The sequence below is a fragment of the Dasypus novemcinctus genome, chromosome X (genome assembly GCF_030445035.2).
Source record: "Dasypus novemcinctus isolate mDasNov1 chromosome X, mDasNov1.1.hap2, whole genome shotgun sequence".
NCBI lineage: Eukaryota > Metazoa > Chordata > Mammalia > Cingulata > Dasypodidae > Dasypus > Dasypus novemcinctus.
In genome coordinates, this window is record NC_080704.1 from 24,734,916 (window position 1) to 24,759,275 (window position 24,360).

Genomic DNA, 24,360 nt, shown 5'->3' on the forward strand with positions numbered 1-24,360 from the left:
TTTTATACCTCGCAAGAGGCAAGGGGCCCAAGCAGGAGTCAGTATCTTGGGTGAGCAGTGGCCACTGCCCGCGCTGTGGGACACAAGCTGCTGAACAGGACCAACCACATAACTTGCCCCGTGAAAACTGGGGGCCCTTGTTCAAAATCCAGGAATTTCGAGACAGTGACAGCAGAACACTAAAGCTTCACGGGTTGACTGGCCCATGAGGCTGACTTGCTGCTGAGAGGCAGTGGAGAGACATCAGTGGAGAGGAATGAGAAGCTTGACTGTCCCTGCCACATGAAGAGGACAACTCCCTTCCCAGTGACCTCACTCTAGATGAACATCAAAGGCTGAAGAAATAGCAGAGAAAGAAAGCAGGAGCTACAGACTGACCTTTAGAGACCACAGAATGAGACAGCCCAATAGCTAGCGAAATTAAGAACCTGGGACCTAGAGAAGAAAGGAAAAACATGCAGGGGCATAAACAGGTGGCCATGGATAGGAAACAAATGCAGGCCCCCAAAAGGGGATCCCGTTCTTGACTGAGAACGTTCTATTGAAGAACACTTTGTGAACGCATTGCCGGGTTCTCCTCCAAACAGAAAGGACTCAGCAAAACAGCCCCTGGGGACAACCTGTGGGGAGAGAGAGGAGCTTAATACTCAGTTTCCTCCTACTTTTGTGGAATTGGGTAAATTCACTGATCTAAACTTTGTCCAGGCTTAAGAGCAATTCCCGCGGAGCTTCCGAATGCTGGGAGAGGCACAAAAGATTGAGGGGTCGATGGAGGCGTTTGCCCCCTGATATTGTCAGCGTAACAAGTGTTTTGGTCCACAGACGCTTGTTATGTTCGCTCCTTCACCATCATCGTGTTGAACACCAGTCATAACTCCAATGTCAAAGCTAAGCCCACTGCGAAAGAGGTCCATTGCCACGACGCGTGGCATCGAGGCATGGAAATGGAGGGGTTCCTCCTGAGGAGCAACTCCAGAATCTGTAATTTCCCCAGTAAACATGAACAGCCGTGCTATCTCTCCTCTTACTTGCTCTTCCTCCATTCCCATGCCCTGAAAACGTAGCTAAGTTAAATGCCCAAGAGCTTTTTATTGGATCCTGCAAGGCAAAGCTGGCCTTTGCTGGTCATCATGGTAATCATCATCCTAATGAGTCTACCCGTAGCCTGTTAAGAGTTAAGGAAAAGGCAGGCAGTACTTTCAGACTACAAGGGTGGGTCCTAGCATTTTATTTCCTCCCCTCGGCCAGGAAATCAGAGGGGCCTTGGCTTGGGGAGCTGGCCGGGGTGGGCCCCCCGGAAGTCGTGTCGCGCTGTTTAAACCCAAGGTGATCTAACGGATGGCGGGCGCGCCGGCCCGAGCGAGCGCGGGGCGCGGCCATTGGTGACGCAGGCGGGGGAGCGCGGCGCCCACGTTTCCACCATTAGCGAGGACTCACACCCTGCGCTCCAAGTTCGGGGCTGGAGGCGCTGCCCCGCTTCCTCCCTCCCGGAGGCGGGCCCGGCCCCGCCCCCGCAGCGCCCCGCCGCCCCGCCCACCTCCTGTCCTCGGCTCCCCGGGCGCCGCGCACTCCCCGCCGGCCGCAGCTTGACACGCCGCGCGGTCCCCAGTCTCCCGCGGCCGCCTCCCCCAGGCATGGCACAGGGCCTCGCCGCACCATGGCAGCAGCGCGGCACAGCACCCTCGACTTCACGCTCGGCGCCAAAGGTGAGGGCGGCGGCCGCCACCTGCCCGGCCCCGCGCGGCCAGCCCCGCCGCCCGCGGGCTGGGGCCGGCGGGGCGCGGCGCGCGCCGCGGGCCGAACAATGCGGGCTGGCCGCGCGGCCCCGCGCCAGGCTCTCGGGGCTGCGGGGCCGCGTGCACCGGCGGGAGGGCGGCCGGGCGGAGGCCACGCTCCGGATCCTGCCGGCGCCGCGCCGCCTGCTCCGTCTCCCGCCGCGGCGCGGGGCCTGGACGGACCGCGCCGGGTAATCGCCGGCCGAGGCGCCCTTTCGGGCCCCATGCGGGGCGCGGCCGATCCCGCTCCTCCGCCGGCGGGCGCCGCAATCTCGCCGGCCGGCGCGGTGCTCCCCCCACCGCGGGCCACCCCCTCCCTCCGATGCGCGGGCCCGGGTGGGGTTGCAGGGGCCGCGGAGGAGCGGGACGGGCGAGGTGCGCCGGGCCGCCCGCTTGACCTTTTCCTGTTCTTGGAGGCGGCTAAATTTCCCTTTCGGAGGCGGGGGTTTCCCCTCGTGGGGACTGGGGCTGGGGCAGGACGGCGGCCGGGCAACGCTTGCAGAACGTGTGGCCCACCGCGCCGGCGACCTTCCCCCGGAAAGGGGCCGGGGGCAGGGGAAAGGGAAATTCTCATCCTCGGGGGTGGGGGGCGAGGTGTGGGCGCGGGAATCGCTGCTCCCCGGTTCGGGGAGCCTCCGAAAGATCGAGGGCCGCCCAGAGAGAAGGCTGGGAAAGTTGGAAGCGGGTGCAGGAATTCTGATTGGGGGAGAGGGTATTGACGAGGGGTGTTTTGCAGAAAGAAGGCTTTTCTCTGGGTGCGTCGAGCGTGGGGGAGGGGGAGCGCTGCCCGTCTTTTTTTTTTTTTTTTTTTCCCCCTCCCGGTGGCTTTTAAACCTTTGACTACTGCAGACTTGAATCTGCGCTTTCCACGCCGTCCCTCTTGGACAGTTTTGCTCGTCCCTTGCTTGCTTTTTCACTGGTTTCCTCGAATTAGAGGGAACAACCGTTTCAGTTACCGTTTTTAACGTGTACTTTCTCGCAGCTTTCTCTCTCCCTCTCTCAGTCCCTTTGAACTTCTGAGTACTCACTTTTGCATTTTCTTCCCCCAATTTAGAGGATCTCCGACGGTAAAACGTTTAATAAAAAGACCTTGGGATTTCGAGTGGGGCCTGGGTTTTAAGTCCTGCCTCTCGTGTTTGACTGTGTTTGTGACCGTGGACTTATCTCTGAACCTCTATGCGCTTCCCAGCCAGTTAAAAAAGGCGCATGCACGTGCACATCTCCTAGGGCTGTTAATAAGGGAGTAGCTGTACGCTGTATGGTTGTTAAAGCAAAGTGCGTGTGTATTTGGGTGGTTAGGAAGTAACTTGCAGTTTTTAAAAAAAACCCATCTTTTAGTTCCTGCATTTTTTTGGTGAGGATGGAGGGAGAGGAGACTGCTGGAAAGAATCTGGAGATAAAATGGTGCTTGGATCCAATGGCTGGTCAGGTACAGGATAGCTGAGGTTTTGTTGCGCGATTTACCTTGCCAGCTTTGAGTGCTTTAGTGGTTGGTGAAGATTCTGGCTCACCAAGTTTACAGGTGAGGAGAGTGAGGCTTGGGGACGAAATAGTGGGTGAATGATTCAAGGTCACCCAGCTGTGACAGGTGAGCCTGGAAAGTGTTCCTGGCAGTAAGCATCATGTTAACACTCGCCTGTAGTGAGCATGGACTTTCTTCGAGGCTTTAAGGAGGGTGAGAGCTCAGGATGGGCGCCCAAAGATTCTGGCACTTTCCTCAGTCTGGGTTTCCTTGCCCAGAGCCTTACTCTTCCCTCACCTTAATTTCAAGTGTTGCTTCCTGAAATGCTGGCTCACCATGGGCATCTTCTATTCTTACAATTGTAAAAATGGGGGGATATCATCACTATATGAAGAAAAAGGGAGAGAATTTTAACACTTTGGGTTGACATTGGCCAGAGAAGGTGAGAGAACCATGGATACCCAGTGTGGAAGGGAGGAGCAAAACTAGCAGGTTCTAAATTGACAAGGTGTGGCCGTGGCGTCTAAATAATTTAGTTGCACCAAAAGAAAGTAAAATAAAAAAGATCACAAATATAGTTGTATGTGGACAGTAGGAAAGACCTTGAGAAGGAAAAATCAAAACAGCTGTTCCTAATCAAAGATGAGGAAGGTTTGATGGCAAGATGAAGAACATTCTAGAATGAAATAGTACTAAATCAGGGTGTGTGTGTCTGATCTATGTCAGACCTCGAGTCCCCTCTGAAAGTGTTCTGGAAATAACTGATTCTTACCGCATTACCTCCATCACTTGATTTGGGGTGAGGTACGCCAGTCACCCTTGGGGGTCCATTATCCACATTTGTAAAATAAGGGGATCTGACTAGGCTGGGATTTTCTAAGTGCCCTTTGGTTTTCAGTAAGGGGCACTTGAAGAGAAATCCATGTGTGAGGTCTCCAAAAGCATTTAATTGATAATAATGAGTCATAAGGCATTACTCTTGGCAGGTGAGTATTGGGTGTGAGTCAAATGCCCGTGGAGCTGGATTCATGTTCTTTTTTCCCCCCCGATTGTCAGTAATCCTGCCTAATACTTCAGTTCCATGATGTGATTTTAGTGGAATTAAACTTGAACCGCTTACTATGTTGCGATTCCATATAATTTAGTTACCAGTGCAAGCCAACTAGTACTCAGCAGCCCCTGGGCCACCAAGGGCAGTTGTAGGTTGGGCATGGTGTCCCTCTTCAGTATCCTGGTCAATGAGGTAACTCAAAGTGTTTATTTTTGCTTAAAAAAAAAAGTCTTTGGTCATCTTGCGAGTGAAGTATGGGACTCTGATGACTCTTGAGTTTGAAGAACATTTTGTGAATTCTCCGGCTGAGCTAACATGCATAAGCATGTCCTACATTTCTACAGGCACCTCTGGACTGGTGCACACACTATACACCAGGCACAGTGCTGGGTACACCGTGGTTAGCAAAGCGCACCCAGCCTTCTCGCCAGCCCTGTTGGCACATAGTCCCTAGCTGGCCCTCTAGCTGGCCGGCCAACCCTAGAAAGGGCTAGTGATCCTTTCTATGTCCATTTCATCCCCAGGGCTGGCGGCATCTTTGAAGGCAGACCTCCAAGGTCTATATCCTGGATACAGACTTGGTACACTGTAGATGTTTGATAAATACCCATTGAAGGGACCACATTTCTCTTACGGTAGGAGTAGAATGCTGTTCACGTCCATTAGGGAAGGCGGCACTCATTTACTTTTTATAGTTATGAGGATGGCTCCTGAGTGGGGGAGACGTGGCTGATGCAATTAAGAACATTTCTTGGGGCATCCATAAGGTGGTTTATGTAGGGAAGCAAAGTGACTTGCGTTCAAATCCACACGTTAATTTTATAATACATCTCGTTTAATAAGTTAAGAACAGAAGGCTGCTTGGGAATTCCAGGCTTAGCAAAAAGGTTTAGGGTAGAGGTTAACTTCTTTGTGTCTTTGACTCTTTATCAGGGAAACCTTACAGATGTCTTCTGAGAATACGAACTTGAAGTGCATAAAATAACCCAGTTATTTAAATAAAATACAGTTTTCAAAGCAAAAAAGCCCCCCGAGTTTATGGCATAGTAACCTGTGCTCCTTTATTAACGTGTAAAAGAACAAGGTCTAGTAGCAGGTTTAATAACTTGCCAAATTTCAAAGTAGAGCTGAGTGAAACAGATATTTCAACAGTAATGTGATAGGAAAATACCTGATTTTATTGGTGGCAATGGCCAGATATAGTTACTAATAAGTGACTTTTGGGGCCTACAGTTGTAATTGAAGAAAATGCTAAATTCCAATCAGTGAAAATAAGACTATAACTCTTTTCCCATCCAAATTCACAGACCCCCTGAATTGTATCCACTCGCCCCTTGGGACACCATGGACACTAGGGCAGCCCCCCCGGACTGGAGTTGGTATATATTGTCTCTTCCTTTTAGGTGTGGGATACGTTTCCACCCAGTGCCAGCACTGTAGGCAAAAGTCCCTGGTTCCTCTCTGAAAACATAAAAACTGCCAGTTATTAATTACCTCTGCTGCTAGGCACTACCTTAAATGCACGGCCGGGTTATTTTCCTAATCCTTACACCAACCCCAGGGTAGGCTCTGTTATCCGCATTTGAGAACCCCTTGAGGTTTCACACCTTTTAAATAGTGTTAAGTGGGACTCAGACCCGCAGTGATTCTCAGTGGGGGGAGGGGGCGATTCTGCGGGCCCCCCACCCCGGTACCTTTGGCAGTATCTGGGGCATTTTTGGTTTAAAGTCTAAATAGGCCATTGCTGTAATCCGGGTGACAATTCATCAGTAAAATTTCCCTGGTCATTTTTGGGAGTCACTATTGAGCACACTTCCTTTACCCCTAGGGCTTAGTCGTGGAGGGAGGGAGGATGGGCCTTTGCCTTCCTCCGAGGTCTGCACTTGCATTGGTTAGGGGCAGAGCATTTGGCCCATACTTCCCACCCAGCCCACCCTGTGGCTGGAGGTGACCCTCTTGATTATTTCCTAGAGCAGGAAACAGAAGCAGCCCAGCCAGCCAGCTGCCGCTCTTCCCAGGTGTGCATGGAGCTGCTCTCTGGTGGCAGCCTCTAGTCTGAGTGTGTTTTAAATAGCTCTAAGTGTATAGCTGCAAAAGCTGAACAATCCAGTTTTGATTGCATTCAAGGTTTCCTTTGGTTCAAGGGTAGAAAAAAACTTTTTCCCCACACTCTCTAGTATTATCATTATTTCTCTGTCTCAGAACGATTATTACCCATTGTGATTTTAAAAAAACCCAAACCCTCATCATGCTGTTCTTTTAACAAGGAACCTTGCGGGGCTGATAATGGGAAGTGGGAAAAGGCTAGCTTAGGCCCCTCTAGATTTACTGAGTCACCATTTTAGGAGGTGGGGTGCAAAGCCCTGGAATTTGCATTTTTAACTAGCTTACTTCCAGGGATTCTGATGCTGATTAAAGTCTGCGAAATATTTCTAGAAGGGTCCTCATTAAAAACTGCTTGAATCAGAAACCTTTGGGCCACACCTACAATACCAATCAGCTTGTTAATCTTTAAGTCCTGTTGATTCTACTTGCTCAACACTCAAATACACTGCTCCCCCCTTTCTGGCTACTAGGCCACAGTCTCCCCCTTGACATCCTTTCTTGGGAGGGGCCATTAATATGGAACTCCACTAGGTCTCTGTCCCTTTTTCCATTTTAAAACTCCCTTCTGTGGGCCCCCATTACCCAAAGGATAATGCCTAAACGCCTTATCAGCACATACAAGGTCCGTTTTTACCCCGTTTTCTCCCAACACAAGTTTGTGAGTCTCACACACCTGGACTCAGAATTGAACAGCTTTGGATCAAAGGCATCTTTGTCCTTTACATAGCCAAAGTTAATTGTTTGGCTATGTTTTATGGGCTGGTTAGCTTGAGTGCTTGGAAGAGGTCCCTCGTTTGAGCATTCTTGCTCTCTAGTCTGCCGACATCTGGCACCCTGCTTTCCTTTCGTGTGTGTTTGTTTAAGCTCCCTTTACCCCAACTCTAAAAGATCTTTAGTTGTACTGTTCATGTACTGTAGGACTCCAGGCTGAAAAATTTCACAATGCTGGGAATTAGTTTTATGAGATTGCCATTAAAAAAATAAGTGTATACCACTTTCTCCACACCAATGCCACATTTTCTTCGATTACTAATCACAATAGTTCATGAACAGAATATCAGTAAGTCTGTGGGAGAGTGTGGGCTATGATGTGGACCATTGACCATGAGGCGCAGCGGTGCTCAGAGATCTATTCACAAAATGCAATGAATGTCTCATGATGATGGAGGAGGTTGTTGTTATGGGGGCAGGAGTGGGGTGAGGGGGGTAGGGGGTATATGGGGACCTCATATTTTTTGAATGTAACATTAGAAAAAGAAAGACCAAAAAAAAGGCATCTAAAAAAGTAAGTGTGTAAGTGATAGTGATTCTTTCTAGAGTGTAGTTCCTAGATTTATCCGTTTCTTTAAACCTATAGAGATAGTTTATGGTAAAATTAACTCGTAGTTTATGTCAAGAAGCCTTATTTGGTTCTTATTTGGTAGCTCTCTTTTAAGTGCATTGGAAGGGAAAGCAGCTGTTTAAGAAATTGGATCCATGGTCAAGGGTCTTAGGAATGATCCAAAGCCAGCTAAAAAGAGGGGGAGGTACTTTTTCAGATAATTTCTGAGGCTCTGCCTGAGACACTGCTTAAGGAGAGCTTTTTCCAGTTTAAAAATTGGTAGACAGTTTGTCCTGTGTGTGTGTGGTTTTTTTTGGGGGGGGGGGCGAGGGGGAGAAAGACAGCTTTGTTTTTGCCGTGATTGGAAGAGTTTGGAATCAAAGTTGGAATCAGTTTGGTATCAAAGTTGCATCCTCTCCGCATGTAATTAATTCTGCGGTATGTGAGTTGGCAGTTGCTGACTGTAGCTTCTTTCATAGGAGAAAAAGAAATGCCATGGTCTCTACTAGCTTTGCAAAGTTGCAGCTTTTGCTTTCAGATTTCGTACCTGATTAAGATTTGGAATTATGGGCCATCTAATTTGGATTGAGACCACCACGACTATATTAACCCTTAGCAGGTAAGGATGAGTTAGAAAGTTACTGGATTGAGTTTGGGTGTCTGCTTAAAAAATGTGTTCAGTAAAGCGGTCATTGAGTTTAATTTTTCGAATCACACATATTCCCGGCCTTTTAATCCACCACGCTACTGCAGTTGTAACACAAGCCTGCTCGTGTGTACCTGGCTCTGACCACCATTTCACGATAGTTTAATTACAGGCTCGGTTCTTTTGAAAAGTTGGGGAGCGTCTTCAGTTGAATCTGCAAACCAAGTACGTAACTGCACAAATGCTCTTTTAAACCCTTACAACCAGGCACTTTCCAGACCCTGCCTGGAGGCCCTAAGGTGCGGTAGGCCTGGATTTCATTAAATTGACACTGTCACCTGTGTTCTAAGGAGCCAGTGAGCTAGTGGGTATACTTGTGATCAAATGCGTTTATGTGCTAAGCTGTAAATGAAAAAGGAGCTGGTGAGAGCATGTTCTAGATTCTGGAGCTCACTTGACTTTGTGGGCCCCTTGTTTTCTCTCTCTGCCTGAGGGTGCTAATGATACCAAAATTCCACACACCGTGTTGTTGGGTGGGATGTCCAATAACATGTTTGGAACATCATCAGATGACAACATCAAGTACTTAATGCTAATTTTAAAATTTAGGATTGAGTACTTTGAAATTCTGCCAGTGGATAAAGATGCCCAGTTATAAAGAGGTGTGAACAGCCAAAGGACAAAGAAAGCAGGAATGGGGGGGGTGTAAAAACAAATAAAGCTTAAAAAAAAAGAGGTGTGGATTTAACTTACTTGAAAAATAAAGGAAGGTCCTGTTGTCAAAAAGAAGGGGCAGAAAATAATGCATTGGTATGTTGTTTTAAGGTTGGCCAACTTTATTTAAAGGACCTCCCTTAGTTATGGGAGCAGAATTTTTAAAGGGCACTTTGATTTTCAAGTTACTGTTTACGTGTTTGTGTCCCATGATTCTATTTTTCCTTGTAATGGGAATATCTCCAGTGAGACTCCTGAGCAATTGTTAATATTTAACACGAAATTATCTCTTCGGAAGGACTGCAGTATACTAATGGGCATTCTGAATTTTTCAGCTAGCCTCAGTATGGAGGGTGTATATGGACTGTTTCGCAAACTTGGTTCAACATGGAACCCTTTTTCTTAGAGTGTTTTTCAGGATTGGTACCCAGGATCATGCTTAGGGCAACAGTAGTGGTGAAGGCATTTATAAATGGTTTAACACTGAATCTTTGAATTGCCTTATACTGCAACAAAGTAGCCTGGTTTGGTTTGGGGTTTTGAGGCTTATAGTCAAGGGCCTAAGTGTTGGCTGGCAAGTGGGGCTTGCCTAATCTGGAGCAGGTGGACTGAGGTTGGCGAGAGGGGGAAGAGCTTACCATCACCCTTTGGTATGAGGTGCAAGAATATAAGACTTTTGAAAGAGCATGTTGTGAGTGTTAAATTGTTAATGGAGCTTCTGTGTCTGTTTTTGTTCTTTTGAATGAAGGAGCTAGCTGTACTTGAAGAGACTGTAGAAGCTGCTCAAGTATGTTTTATGCTTTGTCTTTTTGTATGTTTTTTTTTCTGTTTTAAGAGTTAAATGCTCATTTTGGATTAAATAGAGGAGGGAGAGAAATATAAAGAAAGGGGGACCCCAACTCTGTGATCTTATCACTGCTGTTGTTTTGGTGTATGGGTCAAAAATGACTTTTTTCTCACCACCGAGTAGCTCCTTGGGTCCTGAGGTCTCTAGCCGGTCAGGCTCCTTTATACATTTTAGAGTCATCTTATGCTTGTTTTGTATATAGTGTCTTGGGTTTTTAGTTCCCCTTAGCGAGAGGAATAGGGAAATGTGTGAAAATTCCATCTTCTCGGAAATGGAAGTCTGCAACAGTTATTTTTTTAATACTTTTAAAATGGAGACTGACCCCCTTAAATATTCTTGCACATCCCTGCTGTGGTGTGTTGTTTCTGTTAGCTTCTAGTGTTACTTCTATGTATTCCTTGAAATGAAGGGGTCCTAAGTATTTTAGTTTGCTAAAGCTGCTGAAATGCAGGTACCATAGAAATGCATTGGCTTTTAACAATGGGAATTTGTTAGTTTACAAGCTTACAGTTTCAAGGCTGAGAAAAATATCTAAAGGCATCATCAGGTGATGTTCTTTCTCCAAAGAGCTCCTGCAGGGATCTTGGACTCCAGTGTCACATGGCAAGGCACATGGTGACATCGGCTGGTCTCTTCCCTTCTCCAGGCTTCCTTGCTTTCGGCTTCCTGCTTTGCTTACCTGGCTAGCTCTCACTTTCTCTCTGTGTTCATTTGGTTTATAAAGGACTCTAGACAGAGGATTAAGACCCACCTTGGGCTATGCCTTAGCTAAAGTAACCTAACCAAAAGATCTTAAAACAGATTTACACCTACAGGAATGGATTACCTTTAAAGAACATGATTTTTTGGAGTCCATACAACTTCAAGCTGTCATACCTAGTTATGTAAGTTATTAGGTGTTGTAGGTTTCAACACTTAAAAAGTTGCTAACTTGAATATAGGAAATATTCCTCAAATTATTCTTGTCTGAAATTTAAAGAATGTCACTTTTAGAAATCCTGGTTGTAGAATTGCAACTGAGGGTCCCCGTCCCTCTGGGTTAGGAATTAGAGCTAGAGAAGACCTTAGATAAACTAAGCAAACTAAAGTCCTCTGGCTAAATCCTGCTCACCTGGACTCTCTTTGTATGGCCTTCCAGCTAGGAATGATTTTTGCATTTTTAAACGGTTGTTAAAAAAAAAAAAACCCACCATCTGTTACTAGATAACAGATATCTGATTTGGCCCCAAAGCCTAAAATATTAACATTGTGGCCTTTAACAGGAAAAGTTTGCTGACCCCTGCCTTAGACCTTCTAAGTCCAGTGATGTTGGCTGCCTGCGTCAGAGGATGCTGGACAATTTCAAAGTACAGGTTCCCAGGCCACCTCCCACATGGCATTTTTCTCATCTGGAAATCATCATAGCATATGCTCCTCTCCATGTTTGGGTAGTTTTGACATGTGTACTTTATCTTTCACTGTTGTACTATTTTCCAGTCTTATTTTTTTTCCCCAGTGCCTCCTAGATGCTAGTGATATCCTTAGAGGCCTTTTCCAAAGGGGGTGGGCTGTTGAAGTTTGCAGAAACAGCCCTCATCAAAATTAAAGGAAGGGAAGATGAGACCTTCTGAAGGGCAACTCTAATCTAAATGTCATTTTTGACATCACAAAGTTAAAACTTTTTTTTTTCTAAATAGGTACCAGGGATTGAACCTGGGACCTCATATGTGCAAAGCAAGTGCTCAAGCCCTGAGCTATACCCGCTCCACTGAAATGGTTTTTTATCTTTGGAAATGAGATTTCATTGTTGATTCACATGGAGCCTGGCATAGGTGCTCAGTACAGAGACCATGAATTGTTCAGAGAGACACCCTTGGTGAAAGGCATGACCTGCAGGGGTCTGCTGACTTAACTTTAGTGGGAAGAAAGTGGAATAGTCATAATATTGGCTAAGCATACAGCAAGCATACTGCGTAGGCACAGTCAGAGTGGCAACTGCAAAGTTTCTACTTTTGGAAAATTAGTTCCCCTTCTGGGCGAAGCTGAAGGAAGCCATTACCGCCTGCCCCTTGGGCCAGCCCTGAAACTTCCGAGTTCCTCCCACCACTCTGCGAGAGAGGGTATGGGGTGGAGGTGCCACCCAGGACCCTTTCCACATCGCACGGCGGAAGCTAGTTTGGAGCAGGAGGTCTGAGCTCTGAGCTGGTCATTTTACCCAGCCCAGATGCCTTATTCTCCTGCCCTCTAACTTCAAACTCCGCTCCTCCCTCTGGACACTTTCTTCCTTGTCCTTTTTATAATGCTGCTCTGGCTGATTTCACTTCCCTTCTTTAACTTCTTTTTCCTGTTGGTAGTGTGGGCACCCAAGAGAGGATTTGTTGTCGGTCTGCGTCTCTCCTGTGTCCTCTGCCTTGGCCGTCTTCACCCATTATCTTCCAGAGCTCTAGGCCCAAGTTTTGACGATTGCTTCTGAAAAACAGGCTCCTTTAGCCGGTGGGGTCTACCTCACATTTTAGGATTCCTTACGTTGCTTGAGCTATTGATTCGGGAGAGGAAGCATCCTGGCTGTTCTGCACCTCATAATCACAAACTCACACTTTTACCTTTCCCCCCAAATGAAAGCCAAGCTTTATCACAGTCTCCACTGCTTTGCATGATTTTATACACCTCACTTAGAATTTTATGTGGGCTTAAGGCAGAATGTGAGGATAGGAGAGTTTGAGTCACTGACAACTCTGTTAAGGTGCCGCCCACCCTGTGCCATGTGCGGCAGCCAGGGTGAATCATGCCTTGTGCCTCTACTTTTAAGGCTCCCCTAGTCTTATGGGGAAAACAGGCTTGTCAGGAAGCAGGGGGTACCATACTGGATTAATGTTTGGTTTCCATACTAAAGTGGGGTTAGGATTGTGTTTCAGAAATTGTATTTTTATAAACCCTACTTTAATATGAGTGCTGGTGGAGGACCTGGGTCAGGGTTATTTTAATGCGGGGAGATTGGATCCTGCCCCCTTTCCAGTAGGTGTTAGGCAGCGTGTGTGCCAGGTTGTGTACGTGAGAAGTGCCCCCGTAACCGCTCTCCTGTGCAGCGGGAAAGGGAGGGCATGGCAATGAAATAATTAGCAGCACATTTACAAATATACGAAGGACTACCAGAATGGGAGTTTTAAGAAATAGTCATTGTGGCTTGTATTGTAAACATTCCCAGATGGTTTTCCTTATCGTATGTTTGCATGAAAAAGCTTGGGTGTTATTTATGTGTTGGTGTTTTATGGCAGTTAATCCAACTTCAGTAGGTTTTTTTTTTCCCTTTCTGCAGTTAATTTTCCCGGGTTTGGTTGCTGTACTCTATGAACATCAGAAACCGCACTGTAAAAACAGCTTCTCCACATCATGTCCAGAAAATATGGAACTTTCTGCGTTTTGCAGCCCCATCCTGCCGCTGTGATTGAGCAGAGGCCCTGAGCCAATGCTTGTAGCTGGCTTGTCTGGGAGGAAAGTTCCATGGAGCAGGGCTCTGGTTTCCTCACCGTGCCATTAGCAGAAGCTGGGACGTGCTCTCAGTGATGGGGAGATGGGTGGGGATGGATAGAGAAAGCCAGCAGTCCCTTGGCCTGTTGCACAGCTGGGCTCTGTGCCTGGGCCACGGCTCTTGGGACTCTGTTGCTTTAGTTACCTCACAGTAACTGGAAAGAAGGCTCCGTTGGTTGGGTTTGTTGTTGTTGTTGTTTTTCTGTCTCGACAGTGCCATTGATATAATTCAGATGCCCTAGAAGTCACCCATTTAGTATGTTCGCAGTTGTACAGCCATCACCACAATTTTAGAATTTTTTTTGTTTACCCCAAAAAGAAGCTCTATTAGCCGGCACTCATCTCTCCACCCCCACCCCCCAGCCCCTGGCAACCGCTGCTCTGCATCCTCTCTCTGAAGATTTGCCTATTCTGGACATTTCCTATGAATTTGAGCCATACAATATTTATCCTTTCATGTGTGGCATCTTTCACTTAGCATGTGTGCGGAGTCCACCCATGTATCATGTAGCATGAATCAGGGCTTCATTCCTTTTTATGGCTGAGTAGTATTCCAGGGGGTGGACAGACCACCTTTTGTTTATCCATTTGTCCCCTGGTGGACAATAGGGTTGTTCCCCTTTTTTGCAGTCACGAACAGTGTTGCTGGGAACAGCAGCCTGGGCTCTGTGTGGTGCAATGAATCATGCAGCGGCTGTAAAACAGACTGGACATGGGCATTTAAGAGTAAGCTGTGGAAGTCAAGACCATTACTTTCAGCCCTGGAAATTCATTAGGCTTCTGAATGTCTGATAATGCTCCTGATGAAGACCCTTTTTTTTTAAAAAAATTTAAAACAAAGTATTTTTTACCGTTTTGTATGATATAACATGAAGATGACTAGACTTGTGTAATCTGGACTTGCCGCCTCAACATTCATGTTTGTGTTTAAACCTAATATATCCTGAGTGAGTTCAGAGGATATTCTTGGCCCATGGGCAGTTTTGAGCAACAGGCTCAGATAAGAGAGACCCTGGGAAATGTAACACTATTTTGTTAGTTCCCTCAGATGGGGTCGTGCCAGTGATGTTGGTAATTCCTGAACAGATTTTATTTTTAATTTGAGGTATAATTTACATGGAGTGAAAAATCATAATTTTAGTGTATAGGTCTGCGAATTTTGCCCAACACATACAGCACAGTCAAGATAGAGAACCCCGAATGGGTTTTTAAAGCAGATTATTTGAATGACTTCAAACTACTAGATACGGTTTCCCTTTCTTCCCCTTTTAGGTTTAGGGGCCTGGCAAGAAAACCAGAAAGCTGACTTGTGTGTGAAGGGAAAATAAACCCACCCTGAGCCTGGCTCTTAGGCGTTCCGTCTTTAGATTCTCCTCTGGCTCTGGGAAAATTGTCCCTACATTCCTGCTTTTCCTTGCAATGAGCTGCAAATGCTTATCTGTTGCAAATATTGATGGGGTGTGGAGTGACTGGCTGGAGTAGGTGGTGGGCTGCAAATGGAGGCTTGGCTTTGGGCCTTAAGATGTTGGACATAGCGGAATGATGGGAGTCATTATCCAGCCCCTCGGAGCTTATGGAGTCGAGCAGGCTGTGGGAGAGAGACCTAGGAGGCAGAGAACTGGGGGGCAGGGGCCTTGATGGTGTGGCTGGGAATTTTCAGCCTTCACAAGTAAAAATATTCTTGGCAAGAATAGAAATTCATCTCTGAATTTCATAAGCCAGTTAGTTGCTGCTTAACCGTGAGGGACTGTCAGAGCCGAAAGGAATGTGAACCCAAATCTGCTCCAACCGCTTCATTCTGTGGAGAAGTCAAGGCCCTGGCTAATGGCAGGCAGGCGGACTGGCCAGTGGAGTCTGATAGCCCTGAAGAAGGGTTGGTGTCTGTCTGCACACCGATGGCCTCAGGAGACACAGCCTTCAGAAATCCACCATGCCATCTGCGTGTCCCTGCCATGAGTTTTCATAAATTGAAATTTTTGAAGTTGAAAAAGGCATAAAGCCACAAGTCAAGGTCACAAGTGGAGCTAATCAGGAGTGTTTTTGTTTTGTGTTTTTTCTTTCCTGGATGTGTGAGAACTGCATATTTACTGGAAAGACTGAGGGCAGACTCTAATGGAGTGCAGTTGGTTAAGGCGGTTACAATATCTTAGCCTCTTACAGCCGAAGAACTGGCAGTGTAACTTCAGCATGTTTTCCTGTCTTTTTGCCAGGGTATGTGGTGTCTTACAGTTATCCAGGCATGAATCGCTGGACTGGTAAAGTTGGGTCTGCGCCACTAACCTGCTAAACCAATGTGCCCACCATATGCTTCGGTGATTCAGTAGGGCAAGACTGCCTGGGAGAAGGGGACCTAATATCCATGCTTGGGTTCCTTATAGAACCCTACTAAAGGGCCCCATTTTATGGTTGAGGAATTAAGTCTATGAGTGAGGGGTATTCAAGCCCATGAGTTTGGGGGGCCAGAGGAATTGTGACGGAAATGTCATGAGAAAGCTTCAGGAGGCTACTCTAATGGGAGACCTTAAATGGCAGGTGGTAGAAGCATTGAGGTAGAAGCCTGATTTTGATTTAACACTTGTGACTGGGACTGCACAGTGAGGGGGTTGGGGGACAGATTCCAGCTGGAGCTACAGATTCGGACTTTGGCCACCTGGAGCCAATGGGCAGAATCTTGGAAGGAAGTTCTCCAGCAGAGGCCTGTAAACAGATCTGTGGAGAAAATGAGGCAGAGAGATATGAAACTTAGGCCCTACTTCTTTTCTCTTCCCTTCCTTTTTGGTAGTGGTGTATTTAATTTGGACAATCCCTCCAAGTTTTGGGTTTTTTGTTTTGGCCTAAGTTACTGTCAAATAAATAGAAAGTGGGCAGTGTCTAGAAATGGGGTCCTCCGTGTTTGCCCTGGGAGGAGAGGTCATGCTGTCCTGAGCGCTCTGTGTGATAATGCTAGTCGTGTCATTCTTGCTTGTTCGTTGAAGGAAGTTTTCTGAGAACATCTGCCAAGCAACCTTTTATTAACCTAGTTTAAATTACCATGCGTATCTGCAAGCAACATAGTTGTATTTCCTAGCATTCACATCTACTTCCAAACTTCTGATTTGTAGGCATTTATGGTGTCTATCATGTTTTCCCAAATTTGGGTGTATTCTAACCCCAGGCTCTGTGCTGTGGAGCATCTGGGAGTTCTCAAGGGATTGTAGCCCCCAACCCCCACCCCCCATTTGGAGTGTGGGAATTTTTCTGTTTTGTTTTGTTTTTACAAGGGGGACCACTTGCTTACATTTCGAGGTTTGGTGGGCAGGTGTGTCTGGCTTTGTTACCATCCTGTGAGGAACAGTCCTGAACACTGGATTGTCATCCTCACCCCAGTATTGAGGAGCACCCATAGAACAAGTCTGTTTTATTTGGCCATTGTCATGTGCTCCTTACAAGATAGGCATGAAAGCTGAAATTTGATCACTGCAAAGCATATCCTGGGGGTGTCATGGGTTACCTGTACCTACAGTTAGTAAAGAGTTTGGACTCTGTAGGCCTTTTATTTTGTTGAGCATTTTCTAGAACTCTTCAGTGACCTGGGTATAACCACTAGTGTAAGGGATTTCCTTTTCGTTTTTATAGAGGGTGGTTTAGATCAGTGGTTCACAACCTTGGCTACACATGAGAGTTTCCTGGGGAGCTTTTGAAAATACTGATGCCATGGGGAGCTGAGGTAGCTCTGTGGTTGAGCGCCAGCTTCCCGCATCCAGGTTTCTGGGTTTAGTCCTCCATCCCGGTACCTCAAAAAAAAAAATACTGGGCGGCAGACTTGGCCCAGTGGTTAGGGCATCCACCTACCACATGGGAGGTCCGCGGTTCAAACCCCGGGCCTCCTTGACCCGTGTGGAGCTGGCCCATGCGCAGTGCTGATGCGCGCAAGGAGTGCCCTGCCACGCAGGGGTGTCCCCCACGTAGGGGAGCCCCACGTGCAAGGATTGCACCCCGTAAGGAGAGCCGCCCAGCGCGAAAGAAAGTGCAGCCTGCCCAGGAATGGCGCCGCACACACGGAGAGCTGACACAGCAAGATGACACGACAAAAAGAGACAGATTCCTAGTGTCACTGACAACAGAAGCAGACAAAGAAACAAGACGCAGCAAATAGAGAACAGACAACTGGGGTGGGGGGGATGGGGAGAGAAATAAGTAAATAAAATAAATCTTAAAAAAAATACTGATGCTGGGGTCCCACCCCCAGGTTTTTATTTTAATGGGTTTAGGGTGTGGCATTGGAATTTTTAAAACCCCCTTGGTGGTTCCAATGTGCAGCTAGGGTGGAAAACCACTGGTCTAGATGTTCTAGAAAAGACAAAGACACAATAAGAATACTTATTTTAGCCGAATGAGATAATTTTTCGTTTATCCACAAAACATTTATCAAGCATCTTGAGATCAAGGTGAATATTTCATTTCAGCAGTGCTTTCAGCTGTGGCGTTGGCTTTCAGTTTTTACTTTATACCCCTGATCCAGGAAAAGAGATGCTGGGAGCCGCATGGCTGCCCCAGATTAGGAGGGAAGTGAATATGGAAGTGAGGCGGGCAGTGGAGAGCGGATGAACACATGCTGAGCCCCTTTGGTGCCAGCCTGTATGTCCTTCGGACCCCTTCTTGGCAGGGCGGCCCACTCAGGTGCTCAAACGGGCCACACGGCGACACAAACGAACTTAGGCCCGTGGGTGAAGGAGCAACCTACCATCAGAAACACATTCAGACTTGGCATGTTTTTACTAAACCGACGTGTAAGCACACGGTATAGAAAGAAGTACCCCTACAGATTTGATTTCTTTTGTAATAGCGCGTCCTCAGTTTGGAACCTGGCTGGTTAGTTAGCCCACACCACATGGAGCCTTTGTGCAGATTGTACCCATCAACAAAGGGCAAGGTTGCCACACTGCACTTGGCCAGCGGTCAAGGCCTTTTGCGCGGAGTAGGCACGTCCCTGGCCCCAAGGCTCAGCGAGCTGGAGTGCAGCTCCTGGGCCGGGGTCCCCTTTTCCCGCCCGGCCTGGCCAGCCGCACGTGCGGTGGCCCTGCCTGCACCTTTTGCCTCCCCAGTGTGCGGAGTTTGTGTTCTGCTTTGCAATGTGCCAACAGACTCCAGTCTCAAGTCCATTCACCAGGAGTGGTGATTTGTTGTAGTCACTCAAAAACCAAAAACATCTGTTCTAGCCAAGGAGGAATTGAGTAATTATGTGGTGGCTTTCATGTTTAGGGCAAGTACTGCTGAGCTGTTTGGCGACTGGTGGAGCTCTGGCGTGCGGGGCCGGCTTTTCCCCCACAGCCCTGCCCCGTGGCCTGCTCGCTTCCACAGTGGGCGGATGGCACGCCAGGAGCCAGTGACAAACGCGAACTGAACAAGGCGAGCTTCTTCTTAGGAAGATGGAAATCAGAATTGTCTAAAATTTTATCTTATGGAATTCAGTCTTAACTGCCGCAGTTCTGGAACGTAATTCAGGCCTCGTAATCTCCTGGGTCCACTTTCAGCATAGTGGAGCAAGCTAGGTTATTTTCTGCCAAATGAATTTCCCAGAGATAGACTTTTGCTAGGAATGAGGGAGAATTTAAGGATCCTCACGTTTGTAGGTGCTTGTGTAGAGATAGGTGTGTGAGGTGGCTTCTACCCCGGATGTTTCTCCCAGAACCTGGCCTTTTGAAGTGGCTTCAGTTAGTTGATTTGGGCAAATCCACAGGGCTCGGACCTGCTGACACCATGTGACCAGACAAGGTCCCCTGTTACCCTCTAAGGATTTTCAGCTGAGGCCTCACATACTGACCTGCCCAGCGCTGTAGTCTGAAAGCAGAATATATGTTGGTGATTTTTATGGGAGGGGGTTTCTTGGGACTGTTTGAAGCCCCTTTGCTTTCTCCCCTCCTCTCGCACAGTTGGTGGGATCTCATAGGTCCCATGGCAGTTGCCGGTTTGTCCTCTTTGGGGGTTTGAGATGGAAACATGCTGTCGTCTTGTTTTGTACAAGTCATCCATGGGTTTGGTTGTGCTATCCGAATTGCTCTGTCTGTGTTTGGGGATCTGGCAGATTTAAAAAAATAATTCCTCCTTGCCATTTTGGCTACTCCATTTGCTATTTAAGAGGAAGTGGAAATTTGAATTTTGCTGCCTGTATTAGTTTCCTAGGACAGCTGTAAGAAATTACCACAAACAGAGTGGCTTAAAACGACATTTATTTTTTCACAGTTCTGGAAGCCGGGATTCTGAAAACAAGGTGTCAGAAGTGGGGCACACTCCATTCGCAAGCTCCAGGGGAGAATCCTTCCTTGGCTCTTGCAGTGCCGGGTGGCTCCAGGCACTCTGGGCTGGTGGCTGCAGCACTCCCATCTCTGCCTCCGTCTTCACGTGCTCTTCTCTGTGTCTGTCTTCTCTTTTGTCTCTTATAAGGACGCTTGTCATTGGATTTAGGGCCTACCTGGGCATTCCATGATGATCTCATCTCAAGAGCCTTAATTACATCTGCAAAGGCCCTTTTTCCAAATAATGTTCCGTTCATGGGTTTGGGGGGTTAGGGCATGGACATTATCTTTTTGGGGGCCACTGTTCCATCCACTACAGTGGAAGAAGGTGAAATCTTCTGATTTTTAAATGGCAGCCAATTCATGTTGGAAAAAAAAAATATGTGCAGGCTGGAGTAAGGCACATCCGCTGTCCAGGTTGACCTCTGGACCCCCAGGTTGGAGCTTCATTCATACTGTGCAGGAGAAAATCTTGGGATCATGGTTGCAAGTCCCTAGAGGTGGGCTCCTTATAAGGTATAGTGAAAAATTCTTAACTTCCAGTCAAAGTTTTGGCACTACTTAGTTTCTGGAAGGGATTCCAGTGTAATTTTCTTACGAAGCTACGCTGTGGTCAGCTGGAAATCATTTTGTTTCTTTTATCTTTTGTCTTGGTTCAGGTTGAGATAAAAAGGGATGCTTCCCTCACAAGATGCTTCCTTCCATCACAAGAAGCTTTGCAGGCTACATTGTTCTTTCCTTCGTGTGTAGTTATCCTGGGGTTGGACAGATGGCAGGACAGTACAGGATAATTTATTTCCTCACATCTTGTTTTGCCATCTCACTCTTACCAGGGAATAACTGCAGATATAACTTGAGAATAAATTGTACTTTGCCTTTCCTTGAAGCTAGAATAATGCTGAATGTTCTTGAAGATTCTGGCTTCAAGTGAATCAGCAGAGGTTGCAATTTCTGTAATCTTTGTCTTAGTCCTACTTGGGGACACTGAGCTTTGCTTTGGAGGGAGGTGTGGGGTAGGAGAGGGGAGGATTGGTTTCTGGACATGGGGACTGGGGGGATTGGGTGGGTGCCACAGTGCCCGACAGCTTGTTCCATATGGAATTGTTCAGTTTCTACCATTTAGAAATAGTATGTTTCTCAATGTCACCATTTAATTTGCTTTTTTTCCTGACTATAAAAATAATATATCTTTATTGTAAAACACCTAGAAAGTAAAGCTTTAAGTTTGGAAGTCATTTACAATTGTTTATTCTTATTTAGAACTGTTTATTCTTATTTATTAACTTATTTAACCCGAAACGTGAAGTAGAATCTCATTGATTATATTTGCTGCCCCCCTTCCCCATTTTTGTTTGTATTTCTTTGATTTCTAGTATGCGCTCTCTCTGGTTAGGCTGCTGTCTGTCTGCCTTCTTGGCTCTGTGGTTGGTTTTTATGTTCTCTGTGGTTGGTTTTTATGTTCTTGCTGTGTCACCTGGTGATGTGAGTAGCCTGTCCTTGCAAGGGTGAGAAGGCTTCATAGCCTGTGACGGGGGGATGAGCAACATGCACATTGGCTTTTCTGTGGAACTTGTTTCATTCTGACCATCTTGCCGCCTTCCTCTTCTCCAGCTGATGGCGAGACCATTCTAAAAGGCCTCCAGTCCATTTTCCAGGAGCAGGGGATGACAGAGTCAGTGTACACCTGGCAGGACCACGGCTATTTGGCAACTTACACCAACAAAAATGGCAGGTGAGTCAGTCTTGAGCTGCTCTTCAGATCTGGGCCCTGGAGGAAGAGCAGAGGAGAAGGCACTAAGGAGGCAGGGGTGGTGAGATCATGAGAGGGGTAGTAGCCCTGGTATTTCCTCCCCCCCCCCACACACACACCTTTTGACATCTTTTTAGGAGAGGGCTAGAATTCAATGCTTCTCAACCCTAATGGCACAGTAGAATCTCCTGGGAGAGTGTTCACAAAATACCCCTCCTAGGGCACTCCCTCACCCCTTCCCTGAGATTATGCTGCCATTGGGCCCGGGCATCAGTTTTGCTCAAAAAGCCCCTTTGTGGTTTTGTGTGACCAGGGCCAAGAACCCCAGGCAGTGTGGAAACCAGTAGTTAGTTGAAACACATTCCTGGGCCTGGTCCCTAGAGTTTCTAGTTTATAGACTTTAACCTGAAATCCACTCCCACCCCTTCAGAAGCAATTTTATAAGTGATTAGCAATTAATGGAGACCATGGTAAAAAGCAGGATGATAAAAAGTGTACTTGTAGCTTGACTAGAAGCTGAGCTGATCCAAGAACTCATTTTTTTTTTTATTTAAAGACTTTAAAGAGGGCATCTGTTGGGGAAGCGGTCTTGGCCCAGTAGATGGGGCGTCCGTCTACCACATGGGAGGTCCAAGGTTCAAACTCTGGGCCTCCTTGACCCGTGTGGAGCTGGCCCATGTGCAGTGCTGATGCGCGCAAGGAGTGCCATGCCACGCAGGGGTGTCCCCCGTGCAGGGGAGCCCCACACGCAAGGAGTGCGCCCTGTAAGGAGAGCCGCCTAGCGCGAAAGAAAGTGCAGCCTGCCCAAGAATGGCACCGCACACACGGAGAGCTGACACAACATGATGCAACAGAAAGAAACACAGATTCCCATGCCACTGACAATAACAGAAGCAGACAAAGAAGACACAGCAAATAGACACAGAGAACAGACAACTGGGGAGGGGGGGAGAAGGGGAGAGAAATAAATAAATAAATCTTTAAAAAGTAAAAAAAAAAAGAGGGCATCTGTGGACTTCACGTAGTCAATATATAGAGGAAAGTAAATGTGTTCTGAGAATAAGAAAGAAAATCTAAATGAAGAAATGGCCAATAATACAAGATGTCAGTGACATTGAGTTCTTTGCATTTTCTGAAATCTTGATTTATATTATATCTTGACTGACTTACTATTAAAAACTATTCATTAAGGGGAGTGGGTGTAGCTCAGTGTTGAGCAAGTGCTTCACATGTCCAAGGTCCCAGGTTCAATCCCGATATGGCATTAAAAACGAAAGACCAAAAGAGAATATTCATTAAGATTCTTAGTAATTTGTATGATTAATTTTAAAATGTGAACTCTTGGGTATTTCCATGGCTTTCATTCTGTTCCCCTAAATGGAATGGTGATGCCCTCTAAATCATCCATAAATGATTAGTACCTTCTTTTTCTTTCATTTTTTTATTGTCTTTTTTTTAAAGATATGTAGATCACAAAAAATGTTACATTAAAAAATATAAGAGGTTCCCATATGCCCCCCATCCCCCCTCACCCCGCTCCTCCCACATCAACAACCTCTTTCATCATTGTGGCACATTCATTGCATTTGGTGAATACATTTTGGAGCACTGCTGCACCACATGGATAATAGTTTACATTGTAGTTTACACTCTCCCCCAGCACATTTGGTGGGTAATGGCAGGATATATGATGTCCAGCATCTGTCCCTGCAATATCATTTAGGGCTGTTGTGACTCTAGTAGCTTCTTTTTCTCCCCACTAAGAAGAGACCCTTGGAAGAAAGCAAAATGATTAACCATGTGATTTAGAAAAAAAGAGTAGTGGTCTTTGTCTCTTTAATCAAGGAGGTGTCTCTTTTTTCTTTTGAGTGCTATGATACAATCCCTCACCTTAAAATTATACTTTCTTTTGTAGCTTTGCCAATTTGAGAATTTATCCACATGGATTGGTGTTGCTGGACCTTCAGAGTTATGACAACGATGCACAAGGCAAAGAAGAAATTGACAATGTCGGTTTTTCTCACTTTTCTTTCCTCGCATGTTTAAGGATCATAAAATTTGCTTGTTTAGTAATGTTGCTAAAATTTTGCCCCTTAAGTGCCGATTTCCCAGTTAACTAATTTTAAACTTTTCTGCATCCAGCTGAGTAGTTTTAGGAGCACAAGAGTTGTTCCTCAATTGTTTTTGGGGAACCTGACTGTAATCTTCCCCTTAACTGCCTGACTACTGAGTAATAATTTTACTTTGTGCTAGAAGGAATGTGAAACCTTGAGCTGGGATTTTGTATCCCTGTTATCCTTAGCTTTCCCCTTTCCCATTATTTTCTTGTTAGTTTCGACTGAGGTTAGGCCAGCACCAAGAGGTAGAAGTTGGTGTGGGCGTGTGGAATTGGGTCCGGACTAGAGGCTGCCAGTAGGGATGAGGCAGGTACAAGTACATTTGAGTATCTAGGTACCTGCCAGTATCATCCAGCTCTGTCAACATGGCCTCAGTCTTTTGATCTCTTAATTTTGGTGGTTCCGCCCAAGCTTTATTATCTAAGTCCACTGACTTTTTTTTTTTCCTTCCCTCTTTTAATTGTAGCTTTTGAATAAAGTAGAAGAAAGAATGAAAGAACTGAGTCAGGACAGTACTGGAAGGGTGAAGCGGTAAGTCCACCCTGCCCTTTTATACTTTTATATTTTAGTGGTAAAATAGTCTAAATGGCAGTGTTGTCCCCTAGTAGTGTCTGGTTAAGATGTGGAGAAAATCAGTCCGGTCTGGCCTCACAATGGGCCGGAGCTAATGGGCTTCCCATACCAGTATAAGACAAAATGCGCGTGCACACACGCGCACACACACACGCCGAATAAACCGAACTGGAAAGGACATGCGGAGTGCTTCTAGGGAGCCAGAGCTGTATGAAG

At 46.5% G+C, this 24,360-nt stretch overlaps 1 protein-coding gene and 1 pseudogene across 2 annotated transcripts in view; both read left to right on the forward strand.

Moving 5' to 3' along the window:
• Nucleotides 1-269: 269 nt before the first annotated feature.
• On the forward strand, nt 270-985 carry LOC101416054 (cytohesin-1 pseudogene; annotated as a pseudogene).
• Nucleotides 986-1,389: 404 nt separating this feature from the next.
• The window catches only part of SMS (spermine synthase), a 48,835-nt gene continuing 25,864 nt past the window's right edge, over nt 1,390-24,360 (forward strand). For both annotated transcript variants that reach the window (XM_071213116.1, XM_071213117.1), the window contains exons 1-4: nt 1,390-1,706; nt 21,316-21,436; nt 23,370-23,463; nt 24,038-24,102. In XM_071213116.1, the coding sequence (XP_071069217.1) occupies nt 1,658-1,706; nt 21,316-21,436; nt 23,370-23,463; nt 24,038-24,102 (329 nt within the window). In that variant the 5' untranslated portion in view covers nt 1,390-1,657. The remainder of the gene's footprint in view (nt 1,707-21,315; nt 21,437-23,369; nt 23,464-24,037; nt 24,103-24,360) is intronic.